This window comes from Brachycentrus maculatus, unplaced genomic scaffold (assembly GCF_059751285.1).
Source record: "Brachycentrus maculatus isolate JH-2025_06_01 unplaced genomic scaffold, ASM5975128v1 h1tg000039l, whole genome shotgun sequence".
NCBI lineage: Eukaryota > Metazoa > Arthropoda > Insecta > Trichoptera > Brachycentridae > Brachycentrus > Brachycentrus maculatus.
Genome location: NW_028280793.1, coordinates 1398922 through 1418116, shown reverse-complemented (window position 1 = coordinate 1418116; position 19195 = coordinate 1398922). Strand labels below are relative to the sequence as shown.

The 19195-nt window shown below is 36.3% G+C and overlaps 1 protein-coding gene across 1 annotated transcript in view; it reads right to left on the bottom strand.

Moving 5' to 3' along the window:
- The window catches only part of LOC148312479 (uncharacterized), a 199353-nt gene that overhangs the window by 77091 nt on the left and 103067 nt on the right, over window positions 1-19195 (bottom strand). The window contains exons 26-29 of the mRNA XM_088276683.1: window positions 1538-2348; window positions 1107-1265; window positions 799-1011; window positions 460-720 (exon numbers count right to left, since the gene is read on the bottom strand). Coding sequence (XP_088132809.1) covers window positions 460-720; window positions 799-1011; window positions 1107-1265; window positions 1538-2348 — 1444 coding nt within the window. The remainder of the gene's footprint in view (window positions 1-459; window positions 721-798; window positions 1012-1106; window positions 1266-1537; window positions 2349-19195) is intronic.

Sequence of the window (19195 nt, the reverse complement as noted above, 5' to 3'; positions counted from 1 at the left end):
TGTCGTCATGCGCTACACCCGGGACGCTGTCGTCGCATCGATCGCTAGCCACAATCAACTTATTCGAGATCGATCAATTGACATCAATTTTGAAAAAGATTTTTGATTAACCGGCCAAAAGACATTGTGATAAGCCAAATTTGTATTTATTTTTAAATCCAAAATTCACGGAGACTGTATAATATCGTAGGTAGACAAAAGAACCATAAAGTGTTGCGGATATCGATACAAAAATAAACGAGCCCTTCACGTCCCGAAAGCAAAATATCTCGAGCTCCAATTGGCATTCGGGGCAATTTTTCTTATTTTTAATATAAACGTCACGATGGTGAAAACATTTGTACGGCTATTCAATCGATTCCATCAAAATGACGAAGGTATTTTTTGTACCAAGTGCACGGGAGCGTGGAGAATTTTGGCCGCGGGCGGTGAAGGGCGCTGTAGGGGGAGCGGACATACCTGCTGTTCGTGCTCGGCGTGCTGCCTGTCCCGGGGGCTGAAGTTGGGCGCCAGCGCGGCGCGCAGGCGCTGCTCGGCCTGCAGCACGCGGGCGCGCAGCTGCTGCAGCTCGGCCGCGTGCGCCTCCACCTGCGCGTGCGCGCGCTCCAGCTGCTCGGCCTGCTCGCGGGTCGCGCCGCCCACGGCCTCCAGCTCGCGCACCAGCTCGGCCGCCGCGCGCTCCACGGACTCGTCCCCGCCCACGCCGGACCGGAAGTGGACCTGCGGACGATAAGGCTCCGTCACTGCGCGCTCCCAACGATCGACCTGACTGGAAACTCGATACGCCCAAAAACTCACGTTAAGCTTGTCTATCGACATGGAAATTTTAGTTTTTTGAATCGGAATATCGCCGAGAATTTTCTCTCTCAACGCGAGTTGGTCCCTGAGAGTTTTCTTCTTGTTCTGCGGCGACTCCAGCGCTGATCGCGTTTTCTCCACCCAGTTTCTGATATCCTTCATTTTCTTCTCGCACTGTTCCCATTCCTCCGACGTCTCTTGAAGCAGGGCATTCTGGAAACCGACAAACATAGCGCCGAAGCGATATTAATATGTTCGAGAATTAATTACGACTTACTTCAGATTTTAGAAACACATTTAAAGTTTACCTTCTCCATTAGACGAACTTCTACCTCCGCTTTAGCGGCTTCGGTACTTTCCAATATTCTAGGCAATTCTCCCAAGCTGGCCGCTTGCTCGATAAATTCTAATTCTTTAGCCATTTCGCTCAAATTCTTCGTTTGCGCCTTGCAACTCTTCAGAGTACTCTGAAATCAAAAACATTAGTATCATTAAAGTATAATTCGGATGACGCGAAAAACTGAAAACATTTACCGGTCATATTTCTAGTCGACAACCGCACGTCCTCACTTGTCGAGCGAGACTGAATACTGAGCGCTCGGCGCTCGGTGGTTTCGTTCGGTAAACTCATACTCGGATATTTTATCGCGGTATTAAAACAATATGCGCGAAATTTTAATAGCGGTGTTATCAAATAAGGAGTAATAACGCCGCGTCGATAAAGTGATAAGGTGCATACCGAATACTCGTTGAGTTTTTGCCTGGTGTCCTGTAGCGTGGTGAGGTGAAGGGGTCGCGCCAAAAACTCCCGCTGCTCTTTGACCCATTGGCAAACGATTTCGTTGAGAGCCAGGAAACGCGCCCAAGCGTCCAGACAGTCGCCCACTTTCTGCTTCCTCTCCTCGAGCCAAGACTTGACTTGCGACAGCTGCTCCGTGAGGTTGTTGATCGTGGATTGAATCAGTTCCTTCTCCGCGTCGTCTTGGCTGTTGTCGATGATGGTCCGCCCGTTCTTCGTCAAGCGCTCCAGCTTGTCGGCGATCGGTCCGATCTCCGACTGTATCTGCTGCAAGTTCTCCTTGAGCACCTCGGGCTCCCGGGACCTGTCTTGCACCTTGAGCTCCGCCCTCTGCAGCCAGCCCTGAACTTCCTCCACGTCCGCGGTGTAGTCCGTGCGGACGGTCCTCGCCCTTTTGAATTCTCGGTCCTTTTCTTCCATGGCGCTCGTGAGCGTTTCGGTAAGAAGTTCTAGGGCGGAAAGATCCTGACCCAAATCCGACGGGACCGGCTGTTGCCGATCGGTGTATTTCTTGTTGAGTCCGGCTATAGACGCTAAAGATTCTTTCTTAGCTTCGCCAACACTGTCTTTTAATTTAGCTAAATCACTTTCGAGAGTCTTTTGATTTTCACCAAACACTTTGAAGTCTTTGACTTTCACTAGTAAATTGTTTATGAGTTCAACTAATGCAGCTATGCGCTTTTGCGTATCGGCTATTTCGGCGAGTTCTTCGTCCGCTTTCTTCAGTCGGCCAGTCAATAATTTCAAGAGCCTGCGAACAAAAAATATAACAGTTATAAAGAGAACTAGACGAACAACCGAATACAGAATATCGAATGATCCCTTTCAGAGTAGAACAATACGATATGAATACGAAATACGTTTGGTAGTCCGGATCCTCCGAAGAACACTATTTTTGTTTTGATATAAATAATGCGCCAGAGCGCGAACTGGCGTTTGCCAATGTTGTTATTGCGTAAAAATAGCTCTCGCGGGAGTGAGACGGCGCTGCCGAGGGTCGCTCGTTGCGAGCGAGACAACTCCGGAACACAATGCCGAAAGTTAGTCGATGCCAATTTGAGAATAAACCCAAAATGACGGGGTTCACATAAGTGGACTCGGAGGAATCGCGACGGTGGCACTGTGCACGTTATTATTCGGCAGGTTGTGTTCGCACCTCAGTCGTGTCGGCTCTGCAGCTGCGCTAGGATCCTTCCGCCGCCAGTACCAGCCACCCAGTGGCGCCCGCCGCCGCCCGCTCGGCCGGCGGCGCCGCGACGCCCCGGTCCCCCGGTACCGATATAGCGCGTCTCGCTCACCCGAGCGCCCTATCGCGTCGCGCCGGACACGCCGGACACGCCGCACGCGCGTCCGCTGACACTGAACCGCTTCCTTATTTACGTCGAATGCCTTCAACTCTAACCTTAACATCTGCCAGCTAACTTATGTTGCAACATGTTTATAGTAAATATGTGCAAAGTAAAAATTCCACAACACGAGTAAAAAATCGATCGATGACATTCGAAATACTTAGCAGTAATACGCTCTGAATTTATATGAAAACAGTACGAATAAATATGTATTTTTTGCTTTTTTAAACATATTTAAGAAGCAAAAGCAGCAAATTAAACTTTTTTCAAACCATTAAGCATACACTGTTTAAACAAGTCCGTAGACTTGTTTTACGATTTTCGTGACCTTTAAACGAATTTCGTTGTTGGCGAGCTACAGGATGTTTATTAAAAAGTAAATTAAAAAAAAAAAAAATTAAAAAGTCTTTTCGACACACTTTAATACGAAAAATCCCTGCGTAATTATATTGAATATCACATATTACATATTTTTTTTAAATATGGACATAAATATTTATAAAACAATAAATTAGAATTTTAATGTAAATGAATTATTTCGATAACACATTAATCAAGTTTATCTCCCTTTTTCAAATTTAATAATAATAATAATAAAAGCCTTATCCGCACCCCAGTGGTGCATAGGGCACTACTTTATATAAACGCAGTGTTATCTTGATCGTTTACACATGAAGGAAAGGTGATCAGCCCCCCACTTCAGGACCAGTCCAGGGTAATATTGAATAAATATCACAGTGAAAAAAATCACTTATATTTATTTGACCCCCCTGGGAATCGAACCCGGGACTTCCAGAACGGTAGCCGAGCGTGCTGACCATTACACTACGGAGGCGAACAAATTTACAAAATTTTTAAATTTACAAATTCAATTTTCAGTCCAAAAATTTCCACCAAAAAAACAATATGATAAAATAATCGAATGTGGACAAAAAAAATCCTACAAGTTTGGTTTTAGATATATTTAGACTAATGTTGAAAAATACATTTACTACGCAACCAGGTTGGAGTTTCCAAAATCAGGATTTAGACTACCTCCCCGCAACGACTACAAATGAAAAATTCATTTATGAAATTTCATAGATTTTTACGGTGTATAGCGAATGGTGCGACTTCCTTCATGCTAGAGACTGCATTAATCAACGCAGTGCCCTATGCATCATAGGCATAGAAAAAAACCTTTAAATTTTTATTCTAAAAGATCGCGGAGTGAAAGGTTAAAGAGCAAAAAATGGAAGAATGAAAATACGAGAATAACAACGCGTTGCGGCGAGCAAAATATTAGGTCATCATTAAAAATGAACACAAAACTGTCGTGAATTGCAGTCGGAATTACGTGATTCATGACTCGGCGACGAAATAACTCGAGAGATGAATGGTCCGCTCGGAGCGTGGCTCGCCAGACGGGTCGAGACAAGCCGGGAGTCGAACGGGGGTACGAAATGCGCCGCGGACACACTGGCACCAATAATAGAAAGATGATCGAAATCGCCGAAATGTTGCGAGTTTGATCAATTAATAACTTACAACATTTTGATTGTGTGTCCAAATAGATAGATGTCTCTAGTGAAGTTCTAGTGATTCAAGAAAAACGTTTCGAAATTGGTTCATATATAAAGAACTTCCCAGAATTTGAGTACTGCAACGAGTGTTTTTGCCTAGAATTTTCACTCATGAATTACATGAAATTATAGTAACATTAAACATAAAGAGTAAATCCACTCACGAGTAGGCATTGGCTATGAAACTTATAAAGTTGAAGCCTGAATAGGGACATGATAAACGGTGTTGCATAAGCCGTAGCTAGATTTCAGAGTCACTTGGACGTTAGGTAATTCGAAAAAAATGAGTACTGCGGTTGTATAATGGGTAGAATTGGTGAATGTTACACGTGTGTAAAGTGATCACTTAAACCAGCCTATGACGGTCGTCAGCCCCGTAAACGAACAGACTTCCATATTCCTCTTCATCTTTGATGAGATGTAAAAAATAATATGAATTGATAACTTCATTCTGTATGTGGTAGGCGTATTACATGATCACACACAATACCTACAAATCTACATACATACATACATACATACATACATACGACACTCTAAGTGAGAGTATTGTATAAACAAGTTGTGCCGACTTCCTGGGCGCGTTAAATGCATGACGTAACGTTAACTTTAATTTAAAAAAAATATTTATAACGATTTTGGCATTTTGAAACCGGTTATCGATCAGTATTTAAAAAAGTTTTTCATTTTTAATGTAAGTAAAGTTAAAGTTATCTACACCACATAGTTGAAGCGTTATCTTTTTACTATAATACTAGTCCTAAATAAAGATTTTATGTGCATATCAACGTTTTAACTATGCATGCATTTAACTTTACTTCTATACGAATGCGTCTACTTTTTAACACTATATTTTAGTTGTTGGGTAATATATCCAAAATAAAACAAGGTTTTTGTTGGATTGAATTCTACATTTAATTATGTATATCTTACACTCCTCAAGTGTTTGATAATGTCCTAAGAAGACGAAACGCGTCACGTATTAAGATATACATTATTAAATGTAGAATTCAATCCAACAAAAACCTTGTTTAATTTTGGATATATTACCCAACAATTCAATATGGAATTCCACCAACTGTCTGCAGTTACAATAAACTATATATTAGAACAGCAACGATAATTGACTAGAGAATATGATCATTATAAATAGATGGGTGGGATACAGAGAATAAGGATCCGTTAATATATTATTAGATTAAAACCAATATTTTTAGCTTTTCCACTTTATTTTTTATTTGACCAGCGACCGGGTTTCGTCGTTACCGACATCATCAGACTGGTGGGAGGCTATACAAATTGTTATGTTATATATAAAACAAGGCAAGAGTTGATAACCATGATTTGATATAATTTTATTGAGAAATTAATTTAATTTGAGTGAATTTAAGTATTGTATGATATTAAAAATATTTTATATAATCATTTTTTATAATTTTTTATTGCAAATCGAATTCTTTTGCAAACGAATTGGTGAATTCCGATACGATCGTCGGACGAAAAGTGCATTGGATTCTCGCGGACGAGTCATTAGTCACCCGACTCGAGTCTCAGATCAGGCCTACAAGTGATCGAGTGATGAAGTGTCCTCGTGCAAGTGTGCGGTGTATTAATACACGCAGTACGACCACACACAAGTGGGACAAGCGGAAATAGATTATCCGACGGATTCTTCACCTAATAATAGAAACGGAAAATGACCGCAGTACGAAATCACGAGGATGAACTGGAACTAAGGATTGCGATTAATACGTAATATCTTATCTTACTCTTACAAAATGTTAGTAATGTTAGTATACTTATAAACGCTCATTGAGATTTTGGTCTACCAGTTTCAAGACGTAGCCGTCTCTTCGTCAGGACAATAACTATACCAGCATGTAAAAATTCTACACTTCACTACGATAGCACTATTTATACACTTCCAACTACACAAAATATTGATTTTTGGCCCACCCGAGGACCAACATGCACTAAGAATTGCAGACAATGTGCACTAAAGGCTGAGGTTCAGCATTGCGCTAAGGGCATATGCATGTGATACTTAAATGCAAATGAGACCTCGGTATTTAGTGCACGTTTTTCTGCCATCAAAGTGCATGTTAAACCTCAGCTTTATGTGTATATTGTTCTACAATCCTTGGTGCATATTGGTCTTTAGATCGACCAAAAACGCATGTGATTAACATTTTGTATAGTTGTAAGTAATGAATAGCGCCCTGGTAGTAACGTATAGTATTGTTTGTGATCGTCCTGACGAAGAGACGGGTACGTCTCGAAACCGGTAGACTAAAACCTCGGAAAGAAATAACAAACATACTAATATTACTAAAATTTAGTAAAAATGACTAACCACAAAGTAAATGCTATAAACACTAAAAATATTACTAAAATCTTATCTAACTGATTTTTAAAGGTCTTTATTTACCCCCCCCCCCAATTATGCGACTTAATTTATCACCCTCTTCTATCTTGTATAATTAATTACACATCCCTCACTCCTTTCAAGAACGTAATATATCAAAAAACGTCCGTTTTCAGTTATGCATGTTTTCGGAATGCCCAGAAAATGTGCTAAATCCCAGCAAAAGAGGCATATTTTTAACTTTATATTTACCTGCTACAGGGCAAAGTGTTGTTTTTGCATTTTGAAGAAAAGGTATTGTTGAATTATTTTTTTAAATATACAAAATATTTTTAAATGGAGAAAAAACCTTCAGGTTTTACCTGATCTGTTGCACAGTAAAAAGTTCAATCAGTGGCTTGATATTTATTTTTAATACATTGTATTATATTTATAAACTTTAAAAACCTTCTCCTGAAAAACCTTTTTTTTATTTATGACGTTCTTGAAAGGAATGAGCGACATGTGATGTATTTTTTAAATTTACTAGGCTAAAAAATATGATATTTAAAAAGGTAATGTAATTAAAAGCTTATCATTATTGGAATAATTGATTACCAAATGATAATAAAATTGTCAAAGAAGCCATAAAGAAAATACGATATAAGCTATTAAAAAATGTATTTTCGGTTTTATAAGAGTTGTATCAGCAGTTATCGATAGATAATATATAATATATCGCTCACTCCTTTCAAGAACGTCATAAATCAAAAAACTTGATTTTCCACGAGAACGTTTTTAATGTTTTAAAATATAATACAATGTATTAAAAATAAATATCAAGCCATTTCTTGAATTTTTTACAATGCAACAGATATTTTAGGTGAAACCTGAAGGTTTTTTCTCCATTTGAAAAATATTTTGTTTATTTAAAAAAATTATTAAACAATACCTTTTCTTCAAAATGCAAAAACAACACTTCCTGCCATGTAGCGGGTAAATATTAAGTTAAAAATATGCCGCTTTTGCTGGGATATAGTACATTTTCTGGGCATTACGAAAACATGCGCAGCTGAAATTTGACGATTTTTGATTTATGACGTTCTTGAAAGGAGTGAGCGATATATCAAAAGAGAGTACGATTATTATAAAAAAAATATAAAAATAATTATCTTCTATCGCAAAATTAATCTGTAAATTCAAATGATAAGTATAAACTAAACAGTGCACTTATTTGCATTAGGTGGTGTCAAAAGTCTGCGTAATCGGAGGGCATGTATGACTAGATGTATGGATGTGAAGGAAGGACAGAAGAGATTGGAGTTCCGTCCTCTCCGCATACCCCTGAGGGGAAACGGCGTGATGGTAGTAGTAGAAGTAGTAGTAGTAGTAGTATTTATCAAATACATTTACGGGTATATTTCCTAGTAATAGACGTAGGTACGTAGATCCCGTTAATTTTTGACCTTGTAACGAAAAGTTTATGTAAAAGAGAGATTTTAATGATCCTTGACCCCTGTATCTACCTTCATTTAGCCAAAACTGTCATTTATCTGATAAATTACTTTGTATTAAGTGCAAAGAATCAATGTTAACGCAGCCCAGTAGTATCGATGACGACAATTTGAAGGAAAAAAATGTACACTCCTTGCATTTTCTCTCATTTCAGAAATTTCTATTTGACAGTTAGTTTTGTTATGAGAGACAAAATAAAGAAAAATGTAAATTTGTTTTAAAATCACTATAAATATTTTATTTTAACTTAATTATAATGTCTACCGGTTTCGAAGCTAACAGCTTCTTTATCAAGACTGATTAATCAGTCGTAATCAGTCTTGATATAGAAGCGATTAGCTTCGAAAGCGGTAGACATTATAATTAAGTTATAATAAAATATTTATAGTGATTTTAAAACAAAGTTACATTTTAATTATAAAATGGGAAATCACAAAGTTAGTGCTTCAAATATAAATTATACAAAATAAAGAGTTCACGCCTGATAATAAAATAATTCGTGGAAGCCTGGGAGTAACAGACATCAATAGTAAGGTAGAGGAAAGGCTATTGAGATGGTATGGGCACATAGGATGCAGAAAACCTGATCATATTGTGAACCAGGCAATCGCTATGGATCTTCCTAGAAGGATATCTAGAGGAAGACTAACGATTTCATAAATGCTACAGAAAGATATATTTTTTATCCTCGGTTTAAGTGTGTTTTTTTTAAGTTATGTCAACAAAATTTAAAAAATAATTATTTTTTGACATCTCATCAAAGATGAAGAAGAATATGGAAGTCTGGCCATTTACGGGGCTTACGACCGTCATAGGCTGGTTTAAGTGATCACTTACTAATATAAGAGTTTCTGCTTAATAAAAAGCTTCTTTACATCTCACCAATAGATGTCTCTAGTGAAGTTCTAGTGATTCATGAACAAGGTTTCTAAATTGGTTCATATATATAGAACTTCCAAGAATTTGAGTAGTGTGGTTGTCAATAATGGGTAGAATTGGTGAATGTTACACGTGTGTAAAGTGATCACTTAAACCAGCCTATGACGGTCGTAAGCCCCGTAAATGCCCAGACTTCCATATTCTTCTTCATCTTTGATGAGATGTCAAAAAATAATATGAAAGATATATTTTTTATCCTCGGTTTAAGTGTATTTTTTTTTTTTAAAGTTTTGTCAACAAAATTTAAAAAATAATTACTGCAAACATAAACATCTTCGTGAATACTATTCCTTAATGTGTTTAAAGTGTGGTTGCTGGCTATGCGACCTTGACAGACCCTAGCCAGATGTAGCAAATTTGACCAGGCAATCTCACGCTGTACCCAAAGGAAAGTTAACCTTCGACTTGACTTTTATTACTGTTTCGTCCCAGAATAAACAACATATCACATAATATTACAGCTAAGTAAAGGTACAACGAAAACGGCGCTATATATTATTTATATTTTATTATTTTTTGATATCTCAACATACATGAAGAAGAATATGGAAGTCTGGGCATTTACGGGGTCTTACGACCGTCATAGGCTAGTTTAAGCGATCACTCTACACACGTGTAACATTCACCAATTCTACTTAAATTCTATGAAGTTCAATATTACCTTGACAGGTACCTGAAGCGGAGGACTGATCACCTTTCCTTCATGTGTTAACGATCAAGATAAAACTGCGTTTATAAGATATATATATTATCCAATTTTGAAACATTGTATAAGAATCATTAAAATTTTCTCTAGAGACATCTTTTGGTGAGATGAAGAAGCTTTTTTATTGAGCGAAAACTCTTATATTTGGACACACTCAAAATGTTGTTATTAATATTGTGTTTTATAATACCAATGTAGTAGCACATACAGTTTATGCGTTAGGAATAGAAAAATACGTAACTGAATTATAAAAAGTACTGCCGAGTATCGACCGGACTCAGAACGCCATTACGTCATCTTGAATAATTTATTAGTGGACTGGCATTAATCAGCTGTTTCATTGAAGTATTGTAATCTACATGAATATTTCGAGCGGCGGCTAGCGCAAAAAATGCGACCTATTTATAATGGCGTAAAAATCTGCTAAGATTACTGGGTGACGCGCAGCTTCAATAGTCAACACATTCGCACACATACATTCCGAATTGGAATTACGGTGAAAAGATAACGTGTTCACTACGCACTGTTGATAACTTAAACTTTACAACTAGATTTATAACTCTAGCGACTTTTATATGTTGAAACGGGTAATGATCACTGTAGATAACTTAAACTTTAGTTCTAATAGGAACTTTTTTATGTTGAAACGGGTAATGATCACTGTAGATAACTTAAACTTTACTTCTAGTAGAAACTTTTATATGTTGAAATGGGTAATGATCACTATAGATAACTTAAACTTTACTTCTAGTAGCAACTTTTATATGTTGAAATGGGTAATGATCACTATAGATAACTTAAACTTTACTTCTAGTAGCAACTTTTATATGTTGAAATGGGTAATGATCACTGTAACTTAAACTTTACTTCTAGTAGCAACTTTTATATGTTGAAACGGGTAATGATCACTTTAAATAACTTTTATTTTACTTCAACATTTTTAATCCTAACGACTTATAATTTTTGAAACGGTTATTTATCAACGAAGATAACTTTATCTTTACTTCTAGATTTAAATTCTAACGGCTTTTATATGTTGAAACGGTTGTTGATCACTGTAGATATCTTTAACTTAACTTCTACATGTTTAATTTTAACGACACCCGAGACATGGAAGGTGTCTTAACTTGATATCTGTCGTTCCTCCCTTTATATGAAAGTAGGTGGAAGTCTGAGCATCCCAGGGTTTACGACTTGCCATTTGGCTGGCTTGAGCGATCACTTTATACACTTGTGGACACACCTATAATACATAGACTTCCGCCTTGAATAATTCCCACTGCCAAATAATTTTCTCACGAGATCGCATGTGATTCGCAAGTATTTTAAATAATTCGGTGTTTAGTGACGTAATTTTCTCCATGAGATGTTATGAGCATACGGCGTGGCGCTATGGAGGGCCTTCCGGTAGTGCGCGCTGGCAGAAGTATAGATGGCCGAAGGCCATGGCGTGTGATAAAAGTTATTTCAATAAATGACGGCGTGTGATAAAAGCTGTTTCAATAAATGAGTAAATTACACGGCGTGCGATAAAAGTGTTTTCAATAAATGACGGCGTGTGATAAAAGTTGTTTCAATAAATGACGGCGTGTGATAAAAGTTGTTTCAATAAATGACGGCGTGTGATAAAAGCTGTTTCAATAAATGAGTAAATTACACGGCGTGCGGTAAAATTCGTTTCAATAAATGATTGCATTACACAGCGTGTGATAAAAGTTGTTTCTTAAAATTTATAAAACCACGTGAAAGAAAATTGTTTATGACATGCAATAAAATACGACATGACCGAATGTTGCGATCTATTTCAGATCTGCCCATTTTCATTATCCATTTATGAATAGCTCTTTTATGATTACAACATTTTGAGTGTGTCCAAATACTTGTTCACAAAATCGGGATTATCTCCAATTACAGGAGTTATTTTCATATTATTTTTTGACATCTCATCAAAGATGAAGAAGAATATGGAAGTCTGGGCGTTTACGGGAAATGCCCAGACACTTTATCTTAACCACTTTGACATGGAAACAGACTTTGTTTTAACAACTTTTTATTGGTACACTTTATCCAACCGGTTGGATAAAGTGTACCAATAAAAAGTGATTAAAACAAAGTTGTTTTATTTTATAAAGTTTACTCTTGATGTTAAAAGTTCCTTTAATTTCAAGTAGGTAATTCATGAGTGAAAATTATAGTTAAACACTCCCGCTATTTCGCCAAAGACACGAAGAGAGAAAGATGGAGAAATACGTTGAAGTCGGCAGATCCGACAGACTTATTCCGGTGGCGTTGTACAAATATCCGCACGTCGAGTCGCGGTTGCAGCCGCGCACAAAGATGTGATAGAGCGAATTAGCATGTGTGTAAATGGACAGAGAATAGGGGAGTGGCCGAGTGTCTCGGCGCCCGATGATGTAAGGCTCCCGAATGCTCTGCATAGCGAGCGGGCGCCAAGTAGCGCAACAACTCGCAAATGTGAAGAAAAAAACACATAATTCGCTCACTCCTTTCAAGAACGTCATAAATCAAAAAACTCGATTTTTCAGGAGAACGTTTTTAAAGTTTAAAAATATAACACAATGTACTAAAAATAAATATCAAGCCACTTACTGAACTTTTTACTGTGCAACAGATCTTTTTGAGTAAAACCTGAAGGTTTTTTCTCCATTTGAAAAATATTTAGTTTATTTAAAAAATTAATTAAACAATACCTTTTCTTCAAAATGCAAAAACAACACCTTTTGCCCTGTAGCGGGTAAATATTAAGTTAAAAATATGCCGCTTCTACTGGGATATAGTAAATTTTCTGGGCATTCCGAAAACATGCACAACTGAAAATTGACAAATTTTGATTTATGACGTTCTTGAAAGGAGTGAGCGAATTGGGACGTAAACATAACGGTCATTTCTTCTTTCTGGCGGTGATTTTTTCAGCGGTGACGGAATTTCTCGAAATACCCAATTTAATTTTGCAGACTTTTGTGAACGAAATAATTAAAACAAATTGAAATAACGACTTCTTTAAAATAAATCGTTCCTTAAGGTCGTGTCATGTGAAAGATGTAATTATATTACATATTCCATGTGACACTAAATTCAAGATTTGTGGCTTTCCAGGCCCGGATTTATACCATACGATTAAGGCCCAGTATTCGTTAAGTCGCAACTTAACATTTTACGAAATTGATATTTTTTTAAAACACCGTTTTTGCATTGAAAAAATTAGGTTTTTCTTCGATATAATTATATGGTTTGGAAAAAAAAAGATTAATTGACTTCCATATTGTTTTTTTATCTTTGATGAGATGTTAAAAAATAATATGAAAATAACTGCCTATAATTGGAGATAATCCAGATTTGTGAACAAGTATTTGGACGCACTCAAAATGTTGTAAATAACATCAAATTGACCTGTCTGCACGTGGAACAAATGGAATTTGAAAAATACAATAAATTATAGCTTTTGACAATCGTAAAGATAATAATTACAATAATAAAACCCTTATCCGCACCCCAATGGTGCATAGGGCACTGCGTCATATAAACGCAGTGTTATCTTGATCGTTTATTATACATGGAGGAAAGGTGATCAGCCCTCCGCTTCAGGTACCAGTCCAGGGTAATATTGAATAAATATTACAGTGAAAAAATCACTTTTATTTATTTTACCCCCCTTGGGAATCGAACCAGGGACCTTCAGTACGGTAGCCGAGCGGGCTGACCATAACACTACGGAGGTGGACGATTATAGTCAGTGTATTATAGCATTATATATTATAGCATGTCAGCGATCGTATAGTCACTGTCAACGGTAGCCGAGCGTGATGACCATTACACTACGGAGGCGGATCGTAAAGACAGTTGTAATGGTTTTAGAGTATACCGCTCAGAGATGCAGCATCCCTAGCGGGAGCGAAGCCCCGTGCGTCCACATCAGAGAACTCCATTAACGTGTTTTGATATTAAAAACCACCATTTTAACATAACACTGCGTCCACTGACATTTGTACGCGTTGACGTTTTAATAAAAACTAAAGTATTTTATAATGCAATTTTCCGATTATCAAAACGGGGAAAAACTGTTCATATTGATAAGTAATGAGATATTGGTGATATAAAATATTCGAAGAATTCAAACGCGATTTGTATTATTGAAACACGATTAGATATGCGAGATTAAGAGGTGATTACCAAATGTTTTTACGCGGGTTATAAATAAACATGATATAACGAGTCAAAAATCCAGTCAATAACATTTTAATAAATCAATATTATTTTAGCGAACAGCTATGCACTCGACCTGCATTTGGCTAACCTCGTGAAACCGACCTATGAATTTCATAATTTTTATTTTTTTTATTTCGAGAAATAAAAATACTTTGTATTTCGATCCACTCACATTTAATGTTTTTACTTATTTAGTCCGCCTCCGTAGTGTAATGGTCAGCACGCTCGGCTACCGTTCTGGAGGTCCCGGGTTCGATTCCCAAGGGGGGTAAAATAAATATAAGTGATTTTTTCACTGTAATATTTATTCAATATTACCCTGGACTGGTACCTGAAGCGGAAGGCTGATCACCTTTCCTTCATGTGTAAACGATCAAGAAAACACTGCGTTTATATGACGCAGTGCCCTATGCACCATTGGGTGCGGATAAGGGTTTTTAATAATACTTATTTATTTATTTACGGCCTTATTACTGCTTTTTACTAAAAAATATAAAGAATGTGTTTTTAACATATGTAGTAATTAATACAAATAATATATGTTAAAATATAAGATATTACACAGAAAATAATAATAAATGATACATAATAAAAATAAAAACAACGGAAAAAGAAAAAAATAAGTACAAGTTATAAAAAAATACAAAACTTGGTGGAAAAAAAAGAATATTTAAAAAAATATATATTACACACATGCAATAGAGGACTTAGATAATTAGATTAGATAATTTAGAAATATTAGAAATTAAAAAAGGCAATTAATAATAATTTACAACTAATAAATTCATTCATTCAAACCCTTATCCGCACCCCAATGGTGCATAGGGCACTGCATTATATAAACGCACTGTTATCTTGATCGTTAACACAAGAAGGAAAGGTGATCAGCCCTCCGCTTCAGGTACCAGTCCAGGGTAATATTGAATAAATATTAGAGTGAAAAAAACACTTTTATTTATTTGACCCCCCTGGGAATCGAACCCGGGACCTCCAGAACGGTAGCCGAGCATGCTGACCATTACACTACGGAGGCGGACAAAACTAATAAATACACAAGAAAATGTTATGCTAAAAGTCCATTATTAAATATGTTTCCAATCACTCATCATCCCTGATCTCTTTTGACTGTGACTGCCATCAACACAAATAAATAAAGCCACTTGACATCTACCTAAGCTTCATTCCCTAACCGTCAAAATATTTTTAGTAGTGTTTTAGTATTAATCTGTCTTGATAAAGAAGCGGTTAGCTTCGAAACCGGTAGACATTATAATTAAGTTATAATAAAATATTTATAGCGATTTTAAAACAAAGTTACATTTTAATTATAAAAAAATTAGGTACAAGTAAGGGAAGCTAATAATCACAATACAATTCATAGCAAGAGATCCAAAAAGTGCTCTATAAGACATTAATTGACGTACTAAAAATATCAACCAATGGCCCGTATTCATTGTCATACCCCTCTGTGGACAATGTTGGACGATGTATAATACCTACTCTAGGCAACTAGAAACTGCTGAAATGCGAATGCTAAGATGGTCAGCTGGAGTGTCACTTAGAGGCAAAATAAAGAATTAAAGTGGTATTACACAAACTGACCGATGAATGATAAGGAGAGTGTTATATTACCACACCAAAAAGTTAAAAATGCTTTTAATATACAAGATTAAAGAGTTCACGCATTCGTGGAAGCCTGGGTGTAACTGTCATCGATTGTAAGGTAGAGGAAAGGCAACCGAGATGGTATGGGCCCATAGGACGCAGAGAATCCGAACATATTGTAAACCAGGCGATTGCCATTAATCTACCTCGGAACACGTCTAGAGGAAGAAAAAAATCATTGATGCCACATTGAAAGCTGTCCCACCGCATGCCCAGATCTGATACAGAAGCATCTAGGCTTCCTGACAGATCTGCTCTTGCTAAGCAATTTTTTTTGAACTAAGTTGCGAAATTTATTGAAAATGTGAAACAACGTAAAATTGTATCCCGATTTTACTAGGAATTTACATTTAAAAGCTTTCAATATACCTGTCACTGCCAATCTAAATAATACAAGGCTGTAAGTCCATCACCAAATTTTCTAGAAGTTCCCCATTGATGCTACAGAAAGATAACACGATTCGAAGGCATGGCCTAGGTGACGTTGTAAATGATACAAAGACCTACAACCTGAGGACGAGGAGAGCTGACGCCAACAGTCTACAAAAATGATAAGTTGGGATGGAGCCAGGAAGAAGAAGAAGAAGCTTATCAGAGTCTTTCATTCACCATTCGAACATCTATCATACATCGTTTTGCAGCACACAACGATTCCTCGCAGAAAAATCCAGAATTTGTTTTACAATATTTGCCGGTAATAAAAAAATGTTAATTTATTATATCAATATTTCCAGCAGCTTTTTTCTGGCAACCTTCAACACTACCGCGAGGTTTTCAACAATTTGCATAAAAATATAAAAGCAAGGTCTGCAGCGAGCGTTGATATTGAGTGTCATTAATTTCAAAAGTTTATGCAAAAGCTGTGTCAGTATTTGAGCCGAAATAATAACGACACAACGTCACGAACTAGTCAAGCCGCAGGAACGATGTTACCTGCAAAACTAGCGAGTTGAGGTATAATACAAACCACGTGTTGTTACAAAGAGACTTCAAAAGTAATATAATCCCAGATTACACAATGCGGGTATTCACCATTGTATTTGAAATTTAACCTTGCAGCAATAAGTCTATTAAAAAATATACATATCGTAGTCATACAGGAGAAAGTGACCAAGTGCATTGTTTTACAAAAACGTGATCATTGACTATTTGATATCTTACTAGCTTAATATTACCCTGAAAAAATCCCAAATGATTTAAAAATGAGATGTATAATATATTGACTTGTTGAAAATGACTATCTGCATTGATGTTAATTTTCTTGCCAAGCAAAAGTGACTTTAATGGCCCTCCTGAACATTTTACGTTTTGTTAGTAGGCCATTTTTTCTTGTACGACTACGATATTAATACAAAAATTATAGATTTTTTCAAAAATTTTCATTAATTGATTCGGCAGTCACTTGGTGGTAATATATATCAATTTTAAATTAAAAATTTCACTTGGTAAATAAAGATATTAATTAAAATCTATTATGACACGTATTTCGATGCATTCCGCATAATTTTCGATAAGATTTTGTTTGTAAATGCATTGAAACTCGTGTCACAACAGTGAAGTGAAATTTTAATGAAAAAAAAATATTCAAACAGTTTATCAATAAAAGAACATTCGATTAAAAAGAGCGATGCTATTTTAATCAAATAGTCATGTTTTTGATACATTTATATTATATCGGTCATAAAATCGGTCCGTTTTCGCCAGTGAGATATTTGGAAAGCCAAAACACGTGTCGTACATAATTCGCTCACTCCTTTCAAGAACGTCATAAATCAAAAAATTGATTTTTCAGGAGAACGTTTTTAAAGTTTCAAAATAAAACACAATGTATTAAAAATAAATATCAAGCCACTTATTGAACTTTTTACTTTGTAACAGATCTTTTTAGGCAAAACCTGAAGGTTTTTTCTCCATTTGAAAAATATTCAGTTTATTTTAAAAAATAATTAAACAATAGCTTTTTTTCAAAATGCAAAAACAACATTTTTTGCCCTGTAGCGGGTAAATATTAAGTTAAAAATATGTCTCTTTTGCTGGGATATAGTACATTTTCTGGGCATTCCGAAAACATGCACAACTGAAAATTGACGATTTTTGATTTATGACGTTCTTGAAAGGAGTGCGCGAATTGAAATAGTGATATTTTACCAAGTTATATTTAAATAAAAAAAAATCTAATTAAATCAAACAGTTCATCGATAAAAGAACATTCGATTAAAAAAAGCGATGCTAATTTAATCGAACAGTCGTGTTTTTGATACATTTATATTATATCGGCCATAAAATCAGTGGGTCCGTTTTCGCCAGTAAGATATTCACAAAGCCGGCGCACGATTCGCGGGGATCGATGGGGGAATAATGCGCGCATGTAGTCGTCTTGTATAAATTAGATTTAAAAATAATGTTTTCACGTTCGCAGGGCAATAAATAATGGCCCCGAGAGAGGAGACGCTCTTCTGGACGCGGCGGGAACCCACGCGCTCGGCGTATCCCGACTCCTGCCTGACTCACGCGACAACTCTGCGACAACTCTGCGACAACACTGCGACAACAATACGACAACAATACGACTTGCGTCATTCATTACCAAAGGACGAAATTATTATTTCAATGAGATTTTCATGAAGCACACGCGCCAAAGTGGAAATTAGAAAATGTAACAACGTAAAAAAGTAATATGGTTGTAATCAGTGGCGTGTATTTCATATGGGCACATAAGCAGTGCCTATCCTAATAGGAAAAATATGAAAATCTGTGATAGTAATAATAATTTTACAAATGTTAAAAAACTACAAGTTCGCAAAACTACTATTCGCAATCACAGAATTCAGTCAGCATTCGGCAACGCCGGGAGTCGCGCGTCAATTCACACCCGATTTTTTTTAAGAATACATATTGGATTTTTTTTGTTTTTTAGAATATGCAGTGAAATAATATTTTTAATGTTTTTTTGAACTCTTTACCTTTAAATAGCTCTTTTCTTTTCAAAGCCATACATTTATTTCGAAACTAATTTTTTTTAATACAAAAACGAAGTTTATAGAAAAAAATTAATTACGTCAAATATTACCTGGGTTTAGAGAAAATAAAGCTGGAATTTAACGTGTTCCATTATTTGCATCTTTAATATCTTGGATATTTAACTTACATACAGATTTTTGTAACAAATTCAACATATCGACATCGTCATAAATTTAAAAAAAATATAGTTTTCATACTGCGCTGAAAGGGAAGAGTTCACAAAATCAATACAAGTTTCCAGGATCGTGAAACTATTTGTCTGTACCAGTC